The sequence below is a fragment of the Marmota marmota genome, unplaced genomic scaffold, assembly GCF_001458135.2.
Source record: "Marmota marmota marmota unplaced genomic scaffold, marMar, whole genome shotgun sequence".
Taxonomy (NCBI): domain Eukaryota; kingdom Metazoa; phylum Chordata; class Mammalia; order Rodentia; family Sciuridae; genus Marmota; species Marmota marmota.
This window is the reverse complement of record NW_026000185.1, coordinates 15,239,845-15,259,444: the sequence shown is the minus strand read 5'-3', so window position 1 is coordinate 15,259,444 and position 19,600 is coordinate 15,239,845. Positions and strand designations below refer to the sequence as shown.

The 19,600-nt window shown below is 47.5% G+C and overlaps 1 protein-coding gene across 4 annotated transcripts in view; it reads right to left on the bottom strand.

The window, feature by feature from the left end:
- Window positions 1-19,600, bottom strand: part of Eef2k (eukaryotic elongation factor 2 kinase) — a 46,114-nt gene that overhangs the window by 13,085 nt on the left and 13,429 nt on the right. For 3 of the 4 annotated variants that reach the window (XR_007342675.1, XR_007342676.1, XM_015491155.2), the window contains exons 3-14: window positions 17,442-17,502; window positions 15,107-15,144; window positions 14,320-14,491; window positions 11,646-11,795; window positions 11,083-11,215; window positions 10,712-10,839; window positions 9,823-10,024; window positions 7,795-7,862; window positions 4,871-4,948; window positions 4,260-4,322; window positions 2,150-2,284; window positions 1,798-1,986 (exon numbers count right to left, since the gene is read on the bottom strand). Coding sequence is in view for 1 of the 4 variants with exons in the window: in XM_015491155.2 (XP_015346641.1) it covers window positions 1,798-1,986; window positions 2,150-2,284; window positions 4,260-4,322; window positions 4,871-4,948; window positions 7,795-7,862; window positions 9,823-10,024; window positions 10,712-10,839; window positions 11,083-11,215; window positions 11,646-11,795; window positions 14,320-14,491; window positions 15,107-15,144; window positions 17,442-17,502 (1,417 nt within the window). In the remaining 3 variants the exon portion in view is untranslated. Of the gene's footprint in view, window positions 1-1,797; window positions 2,060-2,149; window positions 2,285-4,259; window positions 4,323-4,870; window positions 4,949-7,794; window positions 7,863-9,822; window positions 10,025-10,711; window positions 10,840-11,082; window positions 11,216-11,645; window positions 11,796-14,319; window positions 14,492-15,106; window positions 15,145-17,441; window positions 17,503-19,600 lie in introns of all 4 variants that reach the window. The other variant, XR_001504078.2, reaches the window with a different exon arrangement.

Here is a 19,600-nt window from a genome sequence, read left to right as displayed (position 1 = left end):
GTACAGTATGCTAACTTTGGAGGAAAAATAAGAAGGTGGACCGTTAGAATCTGTACTCCATATTTGCAGGTGAAAACTGTGTTCGGGAAGGAATAATATGCCTCCCAAAATTCATGTCCACCCAGAACCTCAGGATGTAATCTGATTTGGAAACAGGGTCTTCACAGATGTTAGGTAGTTATGTTGGGAGGAGACTATCTTGGATTATGAGGACCCTAAATCCAACATGGCTGGTGTCCATAAAAACACAAGAGACACAGAGACAGAGACATGTGGGTAGAAGGCCACGTGAAGGCAGAGATAGGGATTGAAATGATTCAAGCCAAGGAACACCAAAAACTGCGGGCAATTTCTAGAAGCCAGAAGAGATAAGGAAGGTTCTCCCCTAGAGCCTCAGAGGAAGCATGGTCCTGCACTCAGGTTGTAGTAATTCGTTACTATATCTTAGGTAATTAATACATTTCTGCAATTATATATGAAAAATTGGTAATTATAGCTATACGTGTTTTTCAGAAATGAGAGAATGGGAAGAAAAGTGGGAGGGGGATTTTGCACTGTAAACCTTTAAATATTATTCTTTTTTTTCATGCCACTGAGCTACATCTCCAGCCCTTTTTGTGTTTTCAATTTCATTTTTTTGGGGGGGGTACCAGGGATTGAACCCAGGAACACTCAACTACTAAGCCACTCCCCACTAGGGTCTCACTGAGTTGCTTAGGGCCTCACTAAGTTTCTGTGGCTAGCTTTGAATTCACAATCCTCCTGCCTCAGCCTCTAGTGTCTCTGGGATTACAGGTGTGCACCACTGAGTCCATCTTTATTTTTTGAGACAGTTGCCCAGACTGACCTTGAACTTATGATTCTCCTGCCTCAGCCACCCCAGTAGCTGTGATTATAGGCATGAGTCACCACACCCAGCTTAATTTTTTTTTTTTACTTTTTCATGAGTGTATTACCTATTTAAATAAATAAGGTCTTCAAAGTGTTTTTCACCACCCTCTTCATCTGAGATCTGCCTGCTGACAAGCCATGATCAAGCCTTGAGGAGGGCTGTTGCCTTGGACCCATGTTGAGCCTCTGCTCCAGCCAGACCCACCAAAAGCCTCCCAACCTCTCCCAGGAAACTAGGGCACTCCCCAGGTCTTGCCAGAACAGGTCCATTCAATCCTTTCTTCTGTGCCCATGACCAGGAAGGAAGGAGGAGACCCCTACACAATTCCCAACACATTCACATCCTGCTCCTTCACATCCTACCCTGACTGCTCCTTAGCCCCAACCCTGCACCCATCTCATCCCTGTGTTCCAACCCCACTGACCACCTTCTAGACTCTAACTTTCTGTCTCTCACCTCTGGGCCTGAGCGGCTCCCTCAGTCCGACCTACTCACTCCCACTGGCCTTTGGGTCAGTGAATGGGCATCTCCCAGTGCCAGGCTCTGCTCTAGCCACTAGGGGTATGGCAGAGCTGATGACAGGAGGCCTGCAGGGACCACTCAAAAGCCCCTCAGGGCCTTTCCTCATTTGTGTCCACCAGTCTCCTCTGCTTCTCCCATCATACTGTCCCTATTGCCTGGAAATGTGACTGTCCCTCCCCACTCATTCCCCAAAGCCAGAGATCAAGTCTGCCAGTTTTGACTTTGAAGTACCTGACCCCAAACCAATGCCCAGGATGTTTCTGGGGCCTGTATCATCCTCAGGGAGGCAGGTGAGTGAGTGACCTCCAGGACAGGAGGCAGGTGATGGCTGGGTGGGCGGAGCCCTCCACTTCCTGCGGGGTCTCCACCGTCCAGTCCCTCACCTTCAGAGAGACGTCAGCCAGGATGTGGTGGGGCAGCTGCGAGTACATGAGTCCCAGGCCCACGATGGCCTCCAGCTCGCCCAGGTCTGCCGCATGCTCCAGATGAAAGAGCGCCGAGTCGCGGTCCCACTTCTGGTCCTTGGCGCAGAAGCGCCCGCCCTCGTGGTAGCGCACCATGGCCAGATGGACCTGCCACACAGACTGCGGTGTTGGCCCGGCTGTCTGCGAAGCCCAAGCCGCACCCAAGGGCCGCCCAGCCAACCTGCGGGAGGAAGCGATTGGCACAGGAGAGGCGTGGGCCAGGGGCCCCGGGCTCGTGCAGAAAGGGCTGCGAAATGGGCATCAACAATACCTTCCCCAAAACAGACTTCCCGATTTTCCTTTCAAGGTCCAGGGCATTAAGCCTTTGCACTTCGAGGGCCACCGCTGATGGCCTTGGCAGGTGGAGGCGGGAGGGGTTGAGGAGGTTCCACTTTTCCACACAGACCTGAGGGGAGGGACAGGGACGGAGCTTAGAGGTCAGAGACAAGAGGGGCTGGGGTAGACCTGTTGTCCCGTACTCAGCTGCCCCTGCTACCAGCACCCAGGAGCCTGCTGGTAAGAGGGAGAACAAATCCTTACAGTGTCCGATTTTATTGGACAAATGTTTTCCAATTCTAATCATTCAAATGCCACCAGCTTGCAGGTGCAGAGAGACAGCAACCACAGGACTCAGAGGAGAACAGACAGCAGCAGCTCAGAGAAGCGATTCCCCCTATTTATTAATCTGAGTCTGGTTGGGGGGCTCAACACACTAAACCCCATACAAGGCATGAGAAAATTCAGACTTCAGCAGATCCACTTGCTCTCTTCCAAATCCACCCTGATGCTGTGGGTGACATCAAAGGGTGCTTTGGGCATGGGTTTAGAAAACACATGGTTTCTTCCAGCTGAAGATACACTTGTCCAGAGGTTCCTGCAGGTCCCAGCCAGGCAGCTCAACATCCTGCAATGCACAGGGCCACCCCACAACGAGGAGCGATCCAACCCTGAATGCCAACAGTGCCCTGATTGAGCAACCCTGCACCATGCTGAGCTGGGAAAACCTGACCTGATGGAGAAACAGCTCAGCATTCTGGGAGGAGCAAGAGTCAGGACTGCTGGGGATGTCAGGGAGGGCCAATGGCATCCAGGCTTGGAAAGCAGGATTTGAGGAGGAATGGACACAGGGGAAGGAAAGACTTTGCAGGGGAGAGAGACTCGTCCTCTTAGCAAAGGTGTGGATGGTCGAGATCCAAGCAAGGTGTGTTTGGGAGTCAGTAGAGAAGAGCAAGTCAGATGTAGGGCTGGTCTGAGACTTGCCTAATGCTAACCACCATCTGGGATGCTTGCTACACATACAGGCTGAGCATTCCTGATCCAAAAATCAGAAATTGTAAAGGCTCCAAAATCTGAAACTTTTTGAGTACAACATGACATCACCAGTGGAAGAGTCCATACCTGATCTCATGAGATGGGCTGTAGTCAAAACATAGGTGCACTAAAAATGTCCTATAAAATTACCTTCAGGGGCTGGGTTGTGGCTCAGTGATAGAGTGCTTGCCTAGCAAGTATGAGGCTCTGGGTTCAATCCTCAGCACCACATAACGATAAATGAATAATATAAAGGTATTGTGTTCATCTACAACTAAAAAATAAAATTTTTAAAATTACCTTCAGGCTATGGGGCTAAGGTGTACATGAAATAGAAACGAATTTCATGTTTAGAGTTTGGTCTCATCCCCGAGTTATCTCATTGTATATATGTAAAGACTCCAAAATCCAAAAATATCCAAAATACTTCTGGTCCCAAGCATTTCAGATATGGAATACTCAATCTGGACTAGCTTGGGAATCTAAGGAAAGTTGCTTAAGATCCAAGTTTTTCATACATAAAATGGGGATGAGTAACCTTAGCCTATCTCATTGAATGGCTACAAGAAATAAATGGATTAGCTGGAGGTAGTCATGCGTACCTGAAATCACAGCAGCTGAGAGGCTGAGGCAGGAGGATCGCAAGTTCAAAGACAACCTCAGCAACTTAGTGAGGCCCTAAGCAGTTTAGTGAGACCCTGACTCAAAATAAAATATAAAAAGGGCTGGGGATGTGGCTCAGTGGTAAAATGCCCCTTGGTTCAATCCCAATACCACCCCCCACAAAATAAATAAATAAATGGATTAATAAAGTGCACAAGGCTCCTCTAGTCAAGCACTTTAACACGTGAGCTACAGCCATTGTCATTTCCCCTCCAGGACCATGTCTTGAATCTTCCCCACAAGTTCCTGCACAGGATGGCACCTCATGTCTGCCCAGGCAATTTGCTCATTTGCAAAATGGACACATGCAAGGAGGACGAGCAGGTGGCAGTGACGTGAAGGAGGAGAAACAGAAACAGAGCCCTCCACAGACAAGCAAGTGACCAGAGATCCCAAGACTGTATTACCCGTCCGGAGCTGCCCAGGCTGTCCTCATCGGACTCGTACCTCCGGTTGCCATTTGAGTGGCCCTGGATGGAAGTGGAGATTGAGTTTTTCGGAGGACAGACCTGTCTCCCAAGAGCCTCCCGCTGGGGAACTGGCCCAGCCCTCCCAGGTGGCCCTCCATCCAGAAGAGGCTGACCTTCCCAGGGGGCTCTTCTCGCAGTGAACTGGCCCAGCCCTCCCCAGCAGAAGCTGGAACCGTTGTCTGCCAAGCTAAAGGGATGTCAGGCCACAGGCAGGAATGAGGGGCTGGTGTGGACATGGCCCAGCCAATTACCCAGCCTCCGCTCCCCATAATAACCAAAGGCCCCAGCTGCACCATAAGATTTTCAACCTTATATCCTGCCATTTTCAATCTTATATCCAAGATACCACCCTCCTCCCTTTTGTGGCCCACATTACCCATTTTACATTTTACCTTCTGCTCTGCATTTATATTTATCTGAAATAATCTTGTTATTTTACTTGTTATATTCTCAGAACCCACTCACATTCCCTTTCTATAGATTTTATCCTCTTGAAGGACCAATGAGGCAACAGGAAACTCTACTCTCATTGTCTGTGGGATCCTTACCTGTTCTCGGGGCTCTGGGTCATCCAGCTCACCCCGCCTTTCACTGGGGTATCCACTATCCCCACTGGCCTCAGAGTCCTGTGGACAGAAGATGATCTTAGGGTCTTAGAGGTCCTTTGAGGACTTGGTGGATCTGAGTACATCCTAATCATCATCTTTCTGCCCCTTGTTCCATCTCTTCATTTAACCTGCTCTTCTTCCTGTCCCATGAGGATTGGGGGACAAGGAAGCCATGTGGAGTGGTGGCAAAGAACCTGGGGGTTGGAGCCACACTGCCCAGACTCAAGTCCTGACTTTGTTACTTGCCAGCTATTACCTGGGCAGTTGTTCAGATTCTCTGAGCTTTGGTTTCCTTAGCTATGGGGATTCATTCTAGCACCTACATCAAAGGTCGGTGAGGATGAAAGTAATGTGGGTCATGATGAGTGCTATTACTAAGAGCGGCTCACCCATTCACAGGCAGAGAACAGAAGCTGGCTTAGGATCAATGACCAAGGACAAAGATACAGCCCTGGTAAACAGTATTCACCACAACTAAGTCCCCTCTACCAAACTCCACATACATGTTTTTTTTTTTTTTTTTTAATCTCCTAGATCTACTTTGAAATTGAATCTGGAAAAATTAAGAATCTCAAAGACTTCAGTCTTTGCCTACCAATGTTGAGTTTTGACCCTATTTGCATGTTGTCAGTAATCTAATCTGTTTTCTACTCCTCTTTCTTCTACTAAGTGGTATTTCAACACTCAAAAGAGTATAAACAAGCCAGCTGTAGTGTTGCGTGCCTGTAATTCCAGCAACTAGAGAGGCTGAGGCAGGAGGATCACAAGTTTAAGGCCAGCCTCAGCAACTTAGTGAGGCCCTAAGCAATTTAGGGAGACCCTGTGTCTAAATAAAAAAATAAAAAGGGCTGGGGATGTGGCTCAGTGGTTAAGCACCCCTTGACTCAATCCCTGGTACAAAAAAAAAAAAAAATCTAAAATAAACTCCTATGTACCCATCACCCAACTTTGTCAACTCAGCATTATGCCCGAGTTATGTAAGCCCTTTAATTTTTAAAAGTACTTAAAACATCACCATTAAAATTTCAACCTGCTACGAATCCTGTCAATTCTCATTCACTTCCCCTTCCATGAATTCAGACTTTTCATATATTAGTATTTTTTCTCTTTCCTTCCTTCCTTCATTTATTTCTTGAGTTGAATTCAGGGCCTTACCACGCTGGGTGAGCTCTACCACTGAGCTACATCCTCAGTCCCTATTGTTTTTATTTGAATAAACCATTTTATATTACTTAAATTTTATTTTTATTTTTATCTATTTGTTTTTGCATCATGCAAGCTAGGCAAGCATGCTACCACTGAGCTATGTCCCCTGTCCTTTTTATTTTTGAGACAGAGTCTTGCTGAATTGCTCAGACTGGCCCCAATCTTGCAATCCTCTTGCCTTGGCCTCCCAAGTAGCTGGGATGACAGGCATGCACCACAGTGCCTGGTCTAATATTTTCACATTTAAGGAGCGGGGATGTAGCTCAGTGGTAGGGTGCAGATGCAAGGTCCTGGGTTTAATCCCTAGCACACGGGAAAGACATTTTCAACTCTTTAAATTGATGCATTATGTTCTATAATACCCAACTATTCAGTATGCCAGATAAAAGACTGAAAATGGATTGCAGGCCTTATTCAGGAGCTTGAAGCACCCCTCTCTTGGACCTCAGAACCACACAACCTTGGGCACATGTTCCTCCTTTTGGAATCCCTCCGAAGCTGTGGGACACAGAGCCTCACTTAGATCTCAGCTCAGTGGCTCAGTGAGGCAGGCAGCCTCTCCCAGTCTCAGTTTTCTCACCTGAGAAATAGATGAATACCAACTCCAAGGTTTTTGTAAAACAGAAGGCAGCAAAGGACAGAAGAGCAGAGGGCGGGTTTGGGTTTGAGAGCTTGGGTTTGAACCCTGGCTCCATTGCTAAGTGTCATGAGCAAGTACCTTAACTTCTGTGCCTTAGTTTCTTCAACTCCAAATCAGGGACAATGAGAGAGAGAATGGCCCCCGGGGTTGCTAACACTGGGACCGGAAGCCAAGAAGTGACAGGGTGGGAAGGAGACTTTCTACTGTGCTAATCTTTCAGACCTTTTCCTCCTGAACCAGGAAAATGTATTACCTATTCCCAAAATTCTAAACTTTACTTCTAGAATAAAATCTACTCTAAAAGGAATAAAAAAAATAATACCAACCTTGTAAGTTTTGAGAATTAAATGAGGATATCTACCAAATCCTTAAAACTGTTCCCGGTGACAATTCCATACATGTCACCTATTATTATTTTCCCCTTCTATTCAAGAACTCTGAAAAGCATCCAGGAATGAGCTTGAACCTCTGGGGTAATCAGTAGAGCAAAAGTGGGACTGTGACCTGTGCATTTATCCACTTTTAGTTTTAATTTTTACTTTGATGCCATAATATGTATTCGGGCAGATGCAAACATAGTGCCTTTAGTTTCTCACTGCTGAGTCAACCTGAAGCTGCAGGAGACATTCTCTTTATGCAACCCGAGAGCACTGTGCCACCAGGCTGTAGGTTCCATGACTGTAACCCGCTCAGGGTCAGGCATCCGCACATGTGTGGCCAGACCCAATCCAGGGCTGCTGAGCCTGGCATGTGCTGCTGCTGATTTGGAAATAATCTTCCCTGATCTCCAGGAACTGAAGGGACACGACTTTTTCCCAGAGGAAGCTCTGCCTTGGCAGCAGACTGAGTTCCTTCACTTTGTCCAGCTGCCCCAGCCCCAAGCCCTCTGGGCATTTCCTGGAGCACACCTGGGCTGGGCTACCCACCTGAATCTGAAGGCTCACCCCATTAAGAGAGCTCAGCCCTCCCACCCTGCTGGGGCCCGGAGCCCCTCCTCCTTCCCTTACTCTCCACTCACCCGGTGGTTGTCTAGATGGTCGTGGTCTCTGGGTGCCATGTTATCAAGGTCACCAAACACGGGCCAATCTGGGCAGGAAGAAACAGAGGTAATGTGCAGATTCTACTGCTGGAACATTCACCAGCCCAACCTATTGCCTACGGCGGACTGTACTGGCCACCAAGCTTTTATTTTTAACTAATTTATTTCTTTTTGGACTGGGGATTGAACCCAGGGGTACTTAACCACTGAGCCACATCCCCAGCCCTTTTTTTGCATTTTATTTAGAGACAGGGTCTCACTGAGTTGCTTAGGGCCTCACTAGGCTGACTTTGAACTCGTGGTCCTCCTGCCTCAGCCTCCTGAGCCACTGGGATGACAGGCCTGCGCCACTACACTCGGCTATTTGTAATTTTTAAAGAAAGGCATAAAATGGGAGAAGAATGTGGTCAGACCCTGGGGGACTGACTTCAGTTCTTTCTCAAGAACTTATTCTTGGGCTGGGGATGTGGCTCAAGCGGTAGCGCGCTCGCCTGGCATGCGTGCAGCCCAGCTTCGATCCTCAGCACCACATACAAACAAAGATGTTGTGTCCGCCGAAAACTAAAAAATAAATATTAAAAATTCTCTCTCTCTCACTCTCTCTTAAAAAAAAAAAGAAAAAGAAATTATTTCTGGAGATACTGGGAAAAGATGTGAANAAAAAAAAAAAAAAAAAAAAAAAAAAAAAAAAAAAAGAACTTATTCTAAGTCTACCTCTCACAAACTACAGGGTCCTGAGCAAGCAGCGTCACCCTCAAGTCATAATGCAATTTACCTGTAATGTTTTTGTCACCATGCTCAGCTCTGCATTAAATGCAGTTGTGAAGAAAGAAAAATCATATGTAATTTGGGGCCCACTGAATGGGTCTCAGATGGCTTCAAAACCAACCAACTCCTGGTATTTTCCTATTTGTCTCCTGACCTAAGCTCTCTTGAGCCAAATCTGTCTGGCTGCCCATTTTGATTAAATTTGAGGGCTGGGGGCATAGATCGGCGGTAGAGTGTGTGACTAGCAGGCATGAGGCCTTGGGTTCCATCCCCAGCACACAACAAAAAAAGTTGTAAAAATGGCTTTTACATTTTTAAATAGTTGGGGGGGAAAAAAAATCAAAAGAACAGCTGAGTATGGTGACACATGCCCATAGTCCCAGCTCTAAGAGTCCCAGCTCCTCAGGAGGCTGAGGCAGAAGGATCACTTGAGCTCAGGTGTTCCAGGTTTGGACAAATATCAAATATCAAAAGAAGAATATTTTATGACATGTGAAAATCACATGAAATTTAAGCTTCAGTGACTATAAATAAACTGTAAATTTATTGGAACACAGACTCATTCGTTCACAGTCTATGGCTGTTTTCATGCTGCAAACGCAAAGACCACGTGGCCTGTAAAGCTTAAAATATTTACTCTCTGGCTGGGTGTGGTGACACATGATTCTGGTCCAAGCTACTTGGCTGAGGTGGGAGGATCACAAGTTCCAGGTCAGCAGGGACAATAACATTGCAAGACCCACTTAAATAACGATTCCACTTTTCTCCTCTGACCTATTAATGTGATGTTAATAGATGCCCTAATAGTTGTACAATTCTCACATTCAACTATGACGGACTATTCTTTTTATAACACTATTCATTTTTATTTGTTAATACTTCATTCAGAATTTTGATGTAATTTTGAGGTTGGGATATAATAAAATCTTCTGGGTTTGGGGATTTTTTTTTTTTTTTTTGGTGTTTTGTCATATTTTGGTATAAGGGTTTTACTAGTTTCATAAAACACACTGAAAAATGTTGCCAAATTTTTTCTACCATAGGGGCTGTTTCTATAGAATTTGGTTGACCTATTTCTTGAAAGTTCATTCAAAGAACTCACCCATGAAACCTTCTGGGCCATGAACCTTTTTGATTAGCACATCTGATTTACCAGCAGGAGTGAAAACCAGTTCATCTCTGCTCTACCCTCTGCTGTCCCCTCCAATCACAATGACCGAACACCAAATCATCACTCACGGAGGGGGTCCAGTTTCTGGCTGTGTGGTGTGGCTGACAAAGGGGAAGATGGGAGAGAGTCGAAGGTCACATCACTCATGTTCTCGTCTCCAGAGTTCTCTGAAAGGCGAAGGAGCAGGGGGGGCCGGCTGCCAGAGAGGGTCCTCACTTGGGGGCTCCCGCACTTTTCCTCTGTCCCCCTTAAGGTGGTCTTGGCTGATTGCTGGGGATGGTAACAGGGATACTTATGTCATGTAGTCACTCTCTGGGGAATGAGGGGCTCTTTTTGTTCTTTCTGTTGTTTCCCTCTAACCCTGAACCCCTTTTAGCTATTGCTCTTTTGCATGCAAAAAAAATCAGTGCAGGATTAACCCTCAGGTATCCAAGAAGGGGCACATGGTACAGATCTCAAAGGGCCTGCCAGCCAGCACCTTCTAAAGTGATAGCCATACTTTGCAGCCCTGAGCTGGACAATATATTCCAATATATGTCCAGGATCCCAAGCTGGTCTTTGCCAATATTCTGCATCTGGTCTGTGTAAGCAGGGGTGTGGTGGTGTAATCTCATCTTGCACACAATAAGATGCCCAGAGAGCCAGGTGTGAGTCTAATCTCTCATTTGTCAATATACCACACAAGCACACACCACACACCGTCTCTCCTTTCCTACCTGCTGGTCTTCCTCACTCTGGTCACAAATGGGCCCAACTCAAGCAGATAACAGCTACTCTATCATGGGGACCCTCCAAAGGGCTCTGTGCACCAAGTTGAAGGGGATGCATTGAGGAACAGATGGGATGGATCTTATCAGCCCTGATATTCTTGAATTCAGCACTCCAGGCCCAGCTGCCAGTATAGAAAAGCAGGGCTCGCTGCCTGGCAGACGGGCCAGGTTCACCCTGGGCACCCACCAGCATCTTGGTGTTCTGATTCAATGCATCCTGCTCCCGGGGTGAGAGGTCAAAAGGAGTGAGGCCCATGCTCTGGCATATTCGGTTGCAGGCATGAGAGTAGAAGAAGAGAGCCATCCCTCGGACACCTGTGGACAGAACAGGGGCATCTGAAGTGTCACTTTGCATCTGAATAGGGGAAAGGCAGAGTGAGTAACAGACACATGGCCAGGGTGGGTGGAAACATGCTGAGCTGGAAGTGAGGGTCAGATATCCCAAGCTCTCATCTCGATACACTTGGGAAGGCCCATCGGCTGTCTCTGTCTGTCTCCTTGGGTGAGTTAAGAACTTGCAGATGCTCGGAGGAAGGACGCTCTGGCTTCCCCACTGACCTAGGTTGCCATCTCCAAAGTCTGTGCCCATCTCCGTGTGGATCTGCGGGTCGGTGTAGAGGTCACCCACACCCTGGATGTCCACCACGATCAGCTGATGGCCAGAACGCTCAAACGTGAAGTGGCTGAAGGCCTGTGAGAAACAGTTAGAAAAAGGTGGTTGTAAGAGCCCGGGCTGTGAACTCTGCAGACGCTGGCCAGTCACTGTGGTGGCTGGGGCGTATAACATCCCAGCTCTGCCTGAGCTGGGGTACTTTCTCTGCAAAGCACAATTGTATAGAGGACAAGATAGAGGAAGGAGGCTTGTTCAGTTCTGCAAGGACCTTGGTGATGCAATCCTGTGGCCAACTTAGGTCTGCTGGTAGAAGCTGGCATGGGATGACAGGTGTTTGGTAACAGAATCTCCTTTGGAACACTTCAAGGAGCCTGGGGGGCCTCTGGGGATGTGAGACCTCATTCCCACAAGGATCCTCCTTTCTAGGGCTGACCCTGGCCAGGCTTCACTCCAAAGGGCTAGGGTGGGTGGAGAGTGTAGGTATATGCAGAGCAAGCCGGGGCCTTACCTGTGGAGTCAGGCGGATGTCGTCATCGCGTACAAAGCCTGAGTTGGAGTTGTACTTGATGTACTTGCCCTCAATGTAGTGCTCCAGGTGGAAGAGTGGCTGGCCGGGTCTCTCCTTCAGCTCGATGATGCACATCTGCATGATGTCCACCTGGGAGGAGGTCAGGGAGTGGGGTCAGGTGGAAGGGCAGGGCCTGGAGGGCTCTGACTCTGGCTCCACCACTCCCCAGATGACTGTGGCAGAACTACTAATTATCCCCAAGATGCATCACGAAGGGATGGCATTGCTCCGCCTCCCTTGCAGCTAGGGCAGTCATGTGACCACCCCCAGCCAATGGGAAAGGAGCAGGTGCAATGCCATAGCTGCAGCCTGCCCTGCAAGGTGGGCTCTGCTGGCGAGCCAGAATCAACCCTGTAGCCCACAGCAACCCCAGGGAGGGCAGAGTCACAAGACAGAAGAAACCAGGCCTCCCGATGACTTTAAGGATTGAGGCACCTGCCCACTTTAAGCCACCCCAAAGCATGAGCAAGAGAGAAACCCATTTTACATAAACATGTTTGCAGGAATGTTTGCCAGCAACTTAGCCTGTGCCTTCCACTAATACTATGAATAGTAAGTAGTGCATTATTTCACCTGTGCCTCAATTTCCTCCCAGTGAAGAGGGGAATCTCAGACTTAATACAAAGATTAAATTGTTGATACACAAAGGAGTCAGTCAATATTTGCAACATCATTATCATCAGCGGACGTGAGTTTAGTCATCTATGCCAACCTGTAGAGGTTCTCTCCCTGCAATGGGAAATTATGAGGAATTTTGTTGTTTGTGTTGAAATTTCGTAAAGTATACGTTTAATGTTACATGTAGGAGAAAATGTATAAATGCCACATAGAGTTTAAAAAGTGGGTAGGGAAGACCTGTGGCTTATATATTTTATCTTTCTACATAAAGACTCACCCATAGCATCCTCCACTCTCAGTGCCACCCACAACATGGGAGGAACCAGGTCTGGGTTTTCCAAGAAAATGACTGTTCAGAGAGGCTGAGTCACCAGATAGGCGGACAATAGCTTTAGAAGTCACAGAAGCCAAAGCTGAGAGCTGAGGCAAGAAGGGGAAGGTCAGTCCTCAGAGGGCTCCCACCTCCCATGATGGCTCTATCTCTACATGGATGCTTGTGGTAGGGCCACTTGCTTGGCCAGGGGGCTCCCTGGGCAAGGGGCAGTGGGACAGGTTGTGTGGACAGCCAGTACCTGCTCAAACAACCACACTTATCTCGCTCTCTGAATTCAATCACATCACTATTTACTAGATACCCAAATCCCTGCCTTCAGAGGAAAGCAACTAAAATATTAACTACATGCACAAGACTCTTCCAGAAAGCACTAACTGCTCAGAAGAAAAGAAAATACAATAAACCAGAATAACATGGCGGAGGTGGTGGGGGTGAGAGGGTGACTTCATTTAGGGTGGTCACAGATGGCCTTGGCGAGTAGGTAAGACATGAACCGAGACCTGAACTATGAGAAGGAGCTAGCCATGCAAGGATTGGACAGATCAAGACCAGCGTGTAGCCAAATTCTAAGGAGATCACAGCCACTGAGAATGGGAACTTCTTATGTCCACTCCAAGTATACTTAATCAAGGGCTTTGCAGACAGCAGGTGCTCAATAAATTCTGCTGGTTGCCTGGAAGTGTGACTCTCTGAGACATGGAGGAGTAGTGCTCAAGCAGTGAAGGCTGAGCATGAACCCATGATTCCTTAAGTGCCCACAGGCAATAGTGCCCAATGGTCTCAAGTGAAGGGGCCAACCCTGGCAGAGAGTGGGAAGGCCTGGATTTGAGCCGTGGCTCCATCCCCACCTAGCTGAGCAAGTCAGTTAACCCCACTGAGCTCTGAGTTCCTCAGGGAGCCAATGCTGTGTCCATTCCCCACTCCTCCTGCTTTTTCTTGGAAGCCACTGCATCTCCAGCCTCTGTCCAGGTGGCCTGGGTGGAATGCCCTACCTTCCTGGTTCCAAGGCTCAAATAGGCCTAATCTGCATATTCTTTTCTCTTGGTCATTGTGATTGGCTTAAATCGGCCTAATCTGCATATTTTTTTCTCTTGGTCATTGTGATTGGCTCAGGCATAGGCATCTGACCTCATCAGAACCAATAAAATCCAAGTCTGAGACTTTCACTGGAAGTTAAGGAAAAGTAAGTATTGCCATTCTAACAGGATTGATGAGAAGACAGAAAGTGACCCTGGAGGCTGCCCAAGAGTGTTGTCAGCACAGGGAACACCCAGCCAGAGATGGGGGAAGAGTCCTGATAACCTCACTTTGGTCCAGGATCCAGCCACGCCTATAGTTGACACTATTTTTTTTTTTTTCCTGGTGCATGAAACAATGAATTCCCTTTTTGAATTAAGCCAGTCAAGTGAGTTTTCATCATTTGCAACCAAAAATACTTAACCGATCCCATCTGGAAATGGGGATTAAAAACATTACAACCTCAGAGCTCGGTTTTGAGGAACAGATGACTCTCTGCATATCAGGTACGTGGTTCACTGTGCTCCACAAATAGGGGTTGTTATTAGAAGGTGAAGAAAGGCCCCTATTAGTGCCACCATCCTCCATCCCCAGATGCTGTCCCCTTGGCTCTCGAGTGGGAAGGAGGCAGGGAGGGGGTCATACCTGCTTGGGGGGCTTGTGCCGATTATACTCCTCCCCCCAGAGCTTGGCCTCCATCTGTAGGCAAACGTCTTCAAAGTACACGTCCCTGTCCACGGGCTCGATGTAGCGCTTGGCCACGTAGTTGGAGGCTCCCTTCCACTGTTGGGCGTGCAAGAAGTTGGAGAGCTTCTTCCTGGGGAAAGAGAGGAGGCCTGTCTGGGCACCTTGGGGTTTACTGGGGACCTACCTGACATGACATGGATAACTGGAGACAGAAATGCAGAGGTGGGAGGGGCGTCCCCACTCCACTGCACACTTCAAAGAGCTAGGAAGAGGGGTAGGGTCACTGTTGAAGTTCTCCTATCCCCTTTCCTTGACCCTGTTCTCCTGGAGCCCAATCCCCACAGCCAGGTCCAAGGTGTGGTCCAATACACACCAGATGGAGAGGAACTTAGGCTTTTTTTTTGGTATTGGAGATTGAACTCAGAGGCATTTAACCACTGAGCTACACCCCCTGTACCTTTTAATTTTTTTTGAGACAGGGTCTTGCAAGGTTGCTTAGGGTCTTGCTAAGTTTCTTAGGCTCTTCCTAAGTTGCTGAGGCTGGTCTCAAACTAGCAATCCTCCTGCCTCAGCCTCCTGAGTCACTGGGATTATAGGCAGGCACCACTACACCTGGCAGATCGTGGGCTTTAAAAAGGCAGAAGTCACTGTCTCCAGTCATTAGCTGAAAATGTCCCAATTTCCTAGGTCTAAGGAGCCTGGCCAAGTCTGGGCAGAACCCCACACGCCAGGCTGAGTCACTTACGTCCTGAAGCACTCCCTCATTGCTCCACGGCCGAATGGCTGAAAGAACACACAGAGAGTTATCAGTCCCCATGTCCCACTCAGAAGCAAGCTTGAGGCAGGAGATGGTCCCCTGAGACACCCCCTACCCAGCAGATGCCCTGAACCTCATCTCAATCCGAATATCCTTAAGCCCTCCCTGCTGTACCCCAGCACCAAAGCCTGATAGGCCTTCCAGCCTGGAGTTGCTAAGAGACAGGGAGGAGTACACTATTGGGAGGTGGTAAGACCTTTACAAAGTAGAGCCTAGGAGTGGAAATTAGGTCGCTGGAGGGATACTCTTGAAGTAGATAGTTGGACCCCAGCCCCTCTTTTTTCTCTCTTTACTTCCGGCCATCATGAAGTGAACAAGCCTCCACCACCACATGCTCCAGCCATGAGGTACTGTGCTGCCACAGGCCCAAAGAAATAGGACCAAGCGACCATGAAATGAAAATTCTAAAACCATGAGCCAAAGTAAATCTTTTCTCTTTTAAGTTGATTATCTCAGGTATTTTGTTACAGTGACAGAAAACTAATTAATATACTATTTCCAAAAAAAGGGGAAACAAGATGAATGTCATCAACAATATACTAATATACTAAAGAAATCAACTAGGTCTGTTCATTTGATGAAATATTATACAGCAAGGAGAATAAATGCAAAGTGTTAAGTAAAAGAAGCCATACTCAAAAGAACCCCGTTAGTGTGGCTCCATTGGTAAAAACTGGAAAAATGGGGCTGGAGATGTAGCTCAGTGGTAGGGTGCTTGCCTAGCATGTGCAAAACCCTGGGTTCCATTCCCAGCCCTGAAAAAAAATTTATTATTATTGTTATTTTATATATATATATATATATATATATATATATATATATATATATATGACTAATTTAGAGTGATAGAAATCAGAGTAGTGCTTATACTTGCGGGGAGGGAACAGCATGAGATGGGCTTCTGGAAGCACTGGTTATATTCTATTTCTTGATCTGTGCACTCACTTTGTGAAAATTTATCAAGCTATAAGCTTTCTTTCTGGTGCTGGGGACTCAACCCAGAGCCTCATGCATGCTGAGCACATATTCTACCACTGAACTATACCCCAGCCAAGCTGTGCATGTTACACTAAAAAAAGCTTCCCGAGATGATCCTTACCCTCATCAAGCAGGAAAGACTATTTTCTACTTTTTAAAAGGCTGGTTACAACCCTCTGAATTTATTCAATAGCTCAGTTATAGGTAGTGACCTCCAATTTTTAAGAACTGATAAATATATTTACAGTTAACTGATTTTCAGCAAAAGTGCTGAGAACAGTCTTTTTTTAAAAAAAATATATTTAGTTGTCAATGAACCTTTATTTAATTAATTTATTTATAGGTGGTGCTGAGAATCAAACCCAGTGACCCACACATGCCAGGCTAGTGCTCTACCACTGAGTCCCAGCCCCAGTCCCAAGAACAGTCTTTTCTTTTTCTTTTTTAAATTTGTTCTAATTAGGCAAGAACAGTCATTTATGATATAGGGTCTCTTAGGATATGAAATGTCTAGTATGGACCAATCTACAGGGACAGAAGTTAGATTCGTGGTTGCCGGGGTGGGAGGAGTTGAGGGAATGAGGAGTGACAATGGTAGGCACAGGATTTCGTTTAGGGAAGGTGAAAATGTTCTGGAATTAATAATGGTAAGAGTTGCATAACCCTGTAAATACACTAAGAACAATTGAACTTTATACTTTAAACTCCTTTGTGTGTGTGTGTGTGTGTGTGTGTGTGTGTTACAGGGGATTGAACCCAGGGGCACTTTACCACTGAGCCACAACCCCAGCCATTTTTTGTATGTTATTTAGACACAGGGTCTCACTGAGTTGTCTAGGGCCTCGCTAAGTTGCTGAGGCTGGCTTTGAACTCCCAATACTCCTGCCTCAGGCTCTCGAGCCACTGGGATCACAGGCATGTGCCGCCACACCCGGCACTGATAGATAGATAGATAGATAGATAGATAGGTTTTTTTTTTTAATTTTTTATTTTTTGTGGTGCTGGGGATTGAACTCAGGGCCTTGCACATGCGAGGCAAGCACTCTACCAAGACTGAACTATATCCCCAGCCCTATGTACTTTAAATGGGCAAATTGTTGGCATACGAATGATACTTCAATAAAGCTATTTTTTAAAGGCACACTACGCAAACTATCACATAAAGAATTCCCAAGGTTCAAAAAATCAAATGAAGCCGGAGTGGAGGGGAGAGTACAGGGATTGAGGTTGGCTGGAGGAAGTCCCCACTCAGGCTTGTCTCCTCGGAGCCCAGGACCCAGCTCACCTGAGATGCCATCTTGATCAGAACGTCATCTTCCAGCCACTCCCCAGTGACAGCGTTGTACCTGCAGAGACCAGTGCCCATCTCAGAAGGCAAAATCAAAACGTGATCCTGTCTCTAACTGGCTAAAGTCTGGGCCCCCCATGACCTAGGCCTCTCCCTTCCTTGGCCCACAGGCCCTGCTGACCTCGTGGGTCATCCCTGATGGGGCCTGGTGTGGTGGATATTTAAATGCACGTCTGGTGAGTGACTGAATGCAGAAATATCCTTATGTATGTAACAGAACATCCCTGGGGAGAGGCATCAGTGTTCTCCACCTCACCACACATCTGAGCCAGGCCCAGCCCAGGAAGATGGGACTATTTCACAAGAAAGACTGTTCATGAGCAGGGAGGGGAAGGGGAAGGTCCTAGCTCCAAGTCTAGCCAGGAAAGAGGCTGCTGGGTTCACGCCCAAGGTAGAGAGAGATGGAGAAGGTTCTGGAACATTCTGTCTCTTCCCTCCTAGGAATCCTCTTTCCCAGAGCACATCTGACCCTGGGCCTGGGTAGGCCCCAAACAGGTTTGTCTGGTGGGAAGCGCCTCAGCTCAGCAGATCGCTAACATCTAACACCTCCCCTGCACCAAGGTGTTCCAAGATCTGCTTGATGCCTCTCTTGGCCCACTCCGCAGCTCAGGCAGACTCTAGGGCACTCCCCACCCTGGTGAGAACAGGTTTCTCGGAGCCTGAAACCTCTGCAAGGAAAAACAAGCAGAGACCTGGCAGGGAACTCCCAGGCCCCAGGAGGAGGGCTTTTCACAGCGGCAAACTTGCTTGCAACCAGCCCCTGGCAATACAGTGCTCAATAAATAACAGCGATGCCTGCTTTATTACTAGATAGAGATGAAGGTACTGAAAATAATCCTCCCTCGCCTGCGAACGAGAGGAACCCAGGGACTGGGGCAGGGGAAGCATATGACTTGGTAAGGGTTTTACTGACTCACAGCCACTAAATATCATAAAGGTCAGAGGGCTCCAAGTTCGCTGAGCTCCCACGATCCACTTCACTCCACTTCACTCAACCTTCACAGTCACCTTGAGACTACTAGTTATTGCACCCATTTTCCAGAAGGGAAAACTGAAGCTGGGAGAGGCAAAGTTTCTGCCAGAGATTCCAGGATTCAAACGCAGGTTGGTTCAAGTAAGAACCCTGCTGTCAACCAGCCTGGGTACAACCCACATGGACAGGAAATCTGTCCCAGTAAAGGGCCAGCTTGCACCCTAACTCATGAAAACCCAGGAACAGAGAAGGAAGCCTCTGGTTTAGAAATCTCCGGAGATTCTAGGCATGGCCTCCTACCCCGGGCAACCAGGGCAAATGAAGTCGGCTACTTTAATTAGGAAATAAACATTTTGGCCTGAGCTTGGAGACACAGCCGGCCCAGCACATGTCCAAATTTCCCAGGCTGGTAACTCCCAGGGCCTTTCTGGTGGCTGAGTGTCCTCAGCCTGGAAGCTGTGTGTCACCAGCCAGCTACTACAGTGCTCTTGCAGGAAAGGAGCAAAGCCTGTACCTGCTCTGCTAGTCTGCCCTGCACCCACCCCATGAGGAGGGTTTCATGAGGGAGAAGGTAGTACTGCAGGACAGGGGAAGAGGTGGGGCCCAGCCACTAGATCTCGCTATTGAAATGCATAGAAACGGAGGCTACTTCCTGGGTCAAGGCAGGCATTGAAAAGCTACTGTGCTTCCTCAATGCTATCCTTCCCTTTGGTGGCAGTTGTGGGGTCACATGTTGAGAAGATGGAGCCACAAGGTGGAAGTAACCTGGATCCCCAAGCTGCTCCGAAGAGGCCTCAACTTTCACCCCACTTCACAACATGTAAGAAATACACTTTGTTGCATGAAACCCTTGGGTTATTTGTTACTGCAGCATAGCTCAGCCTCATCTGCCTAAAACGTACCCTGTGGGACTCTAAGAAGGACTCAGTGAGATAATGCGTAGTGCCTGCCGCATGCACAAACACTCAAATATTGTCCACAGTTATTAAAAGTTGAGTACCCTTTATCCAAAATGCATGGGGCCCGAAACATTCCAGGTTTTGGATTTCTTTGGATTCTGGAATATTTGCACAGACTTCACTGGTTGGTAATCTAAAATGCTCCAAAAACTGAAACTTGGGCT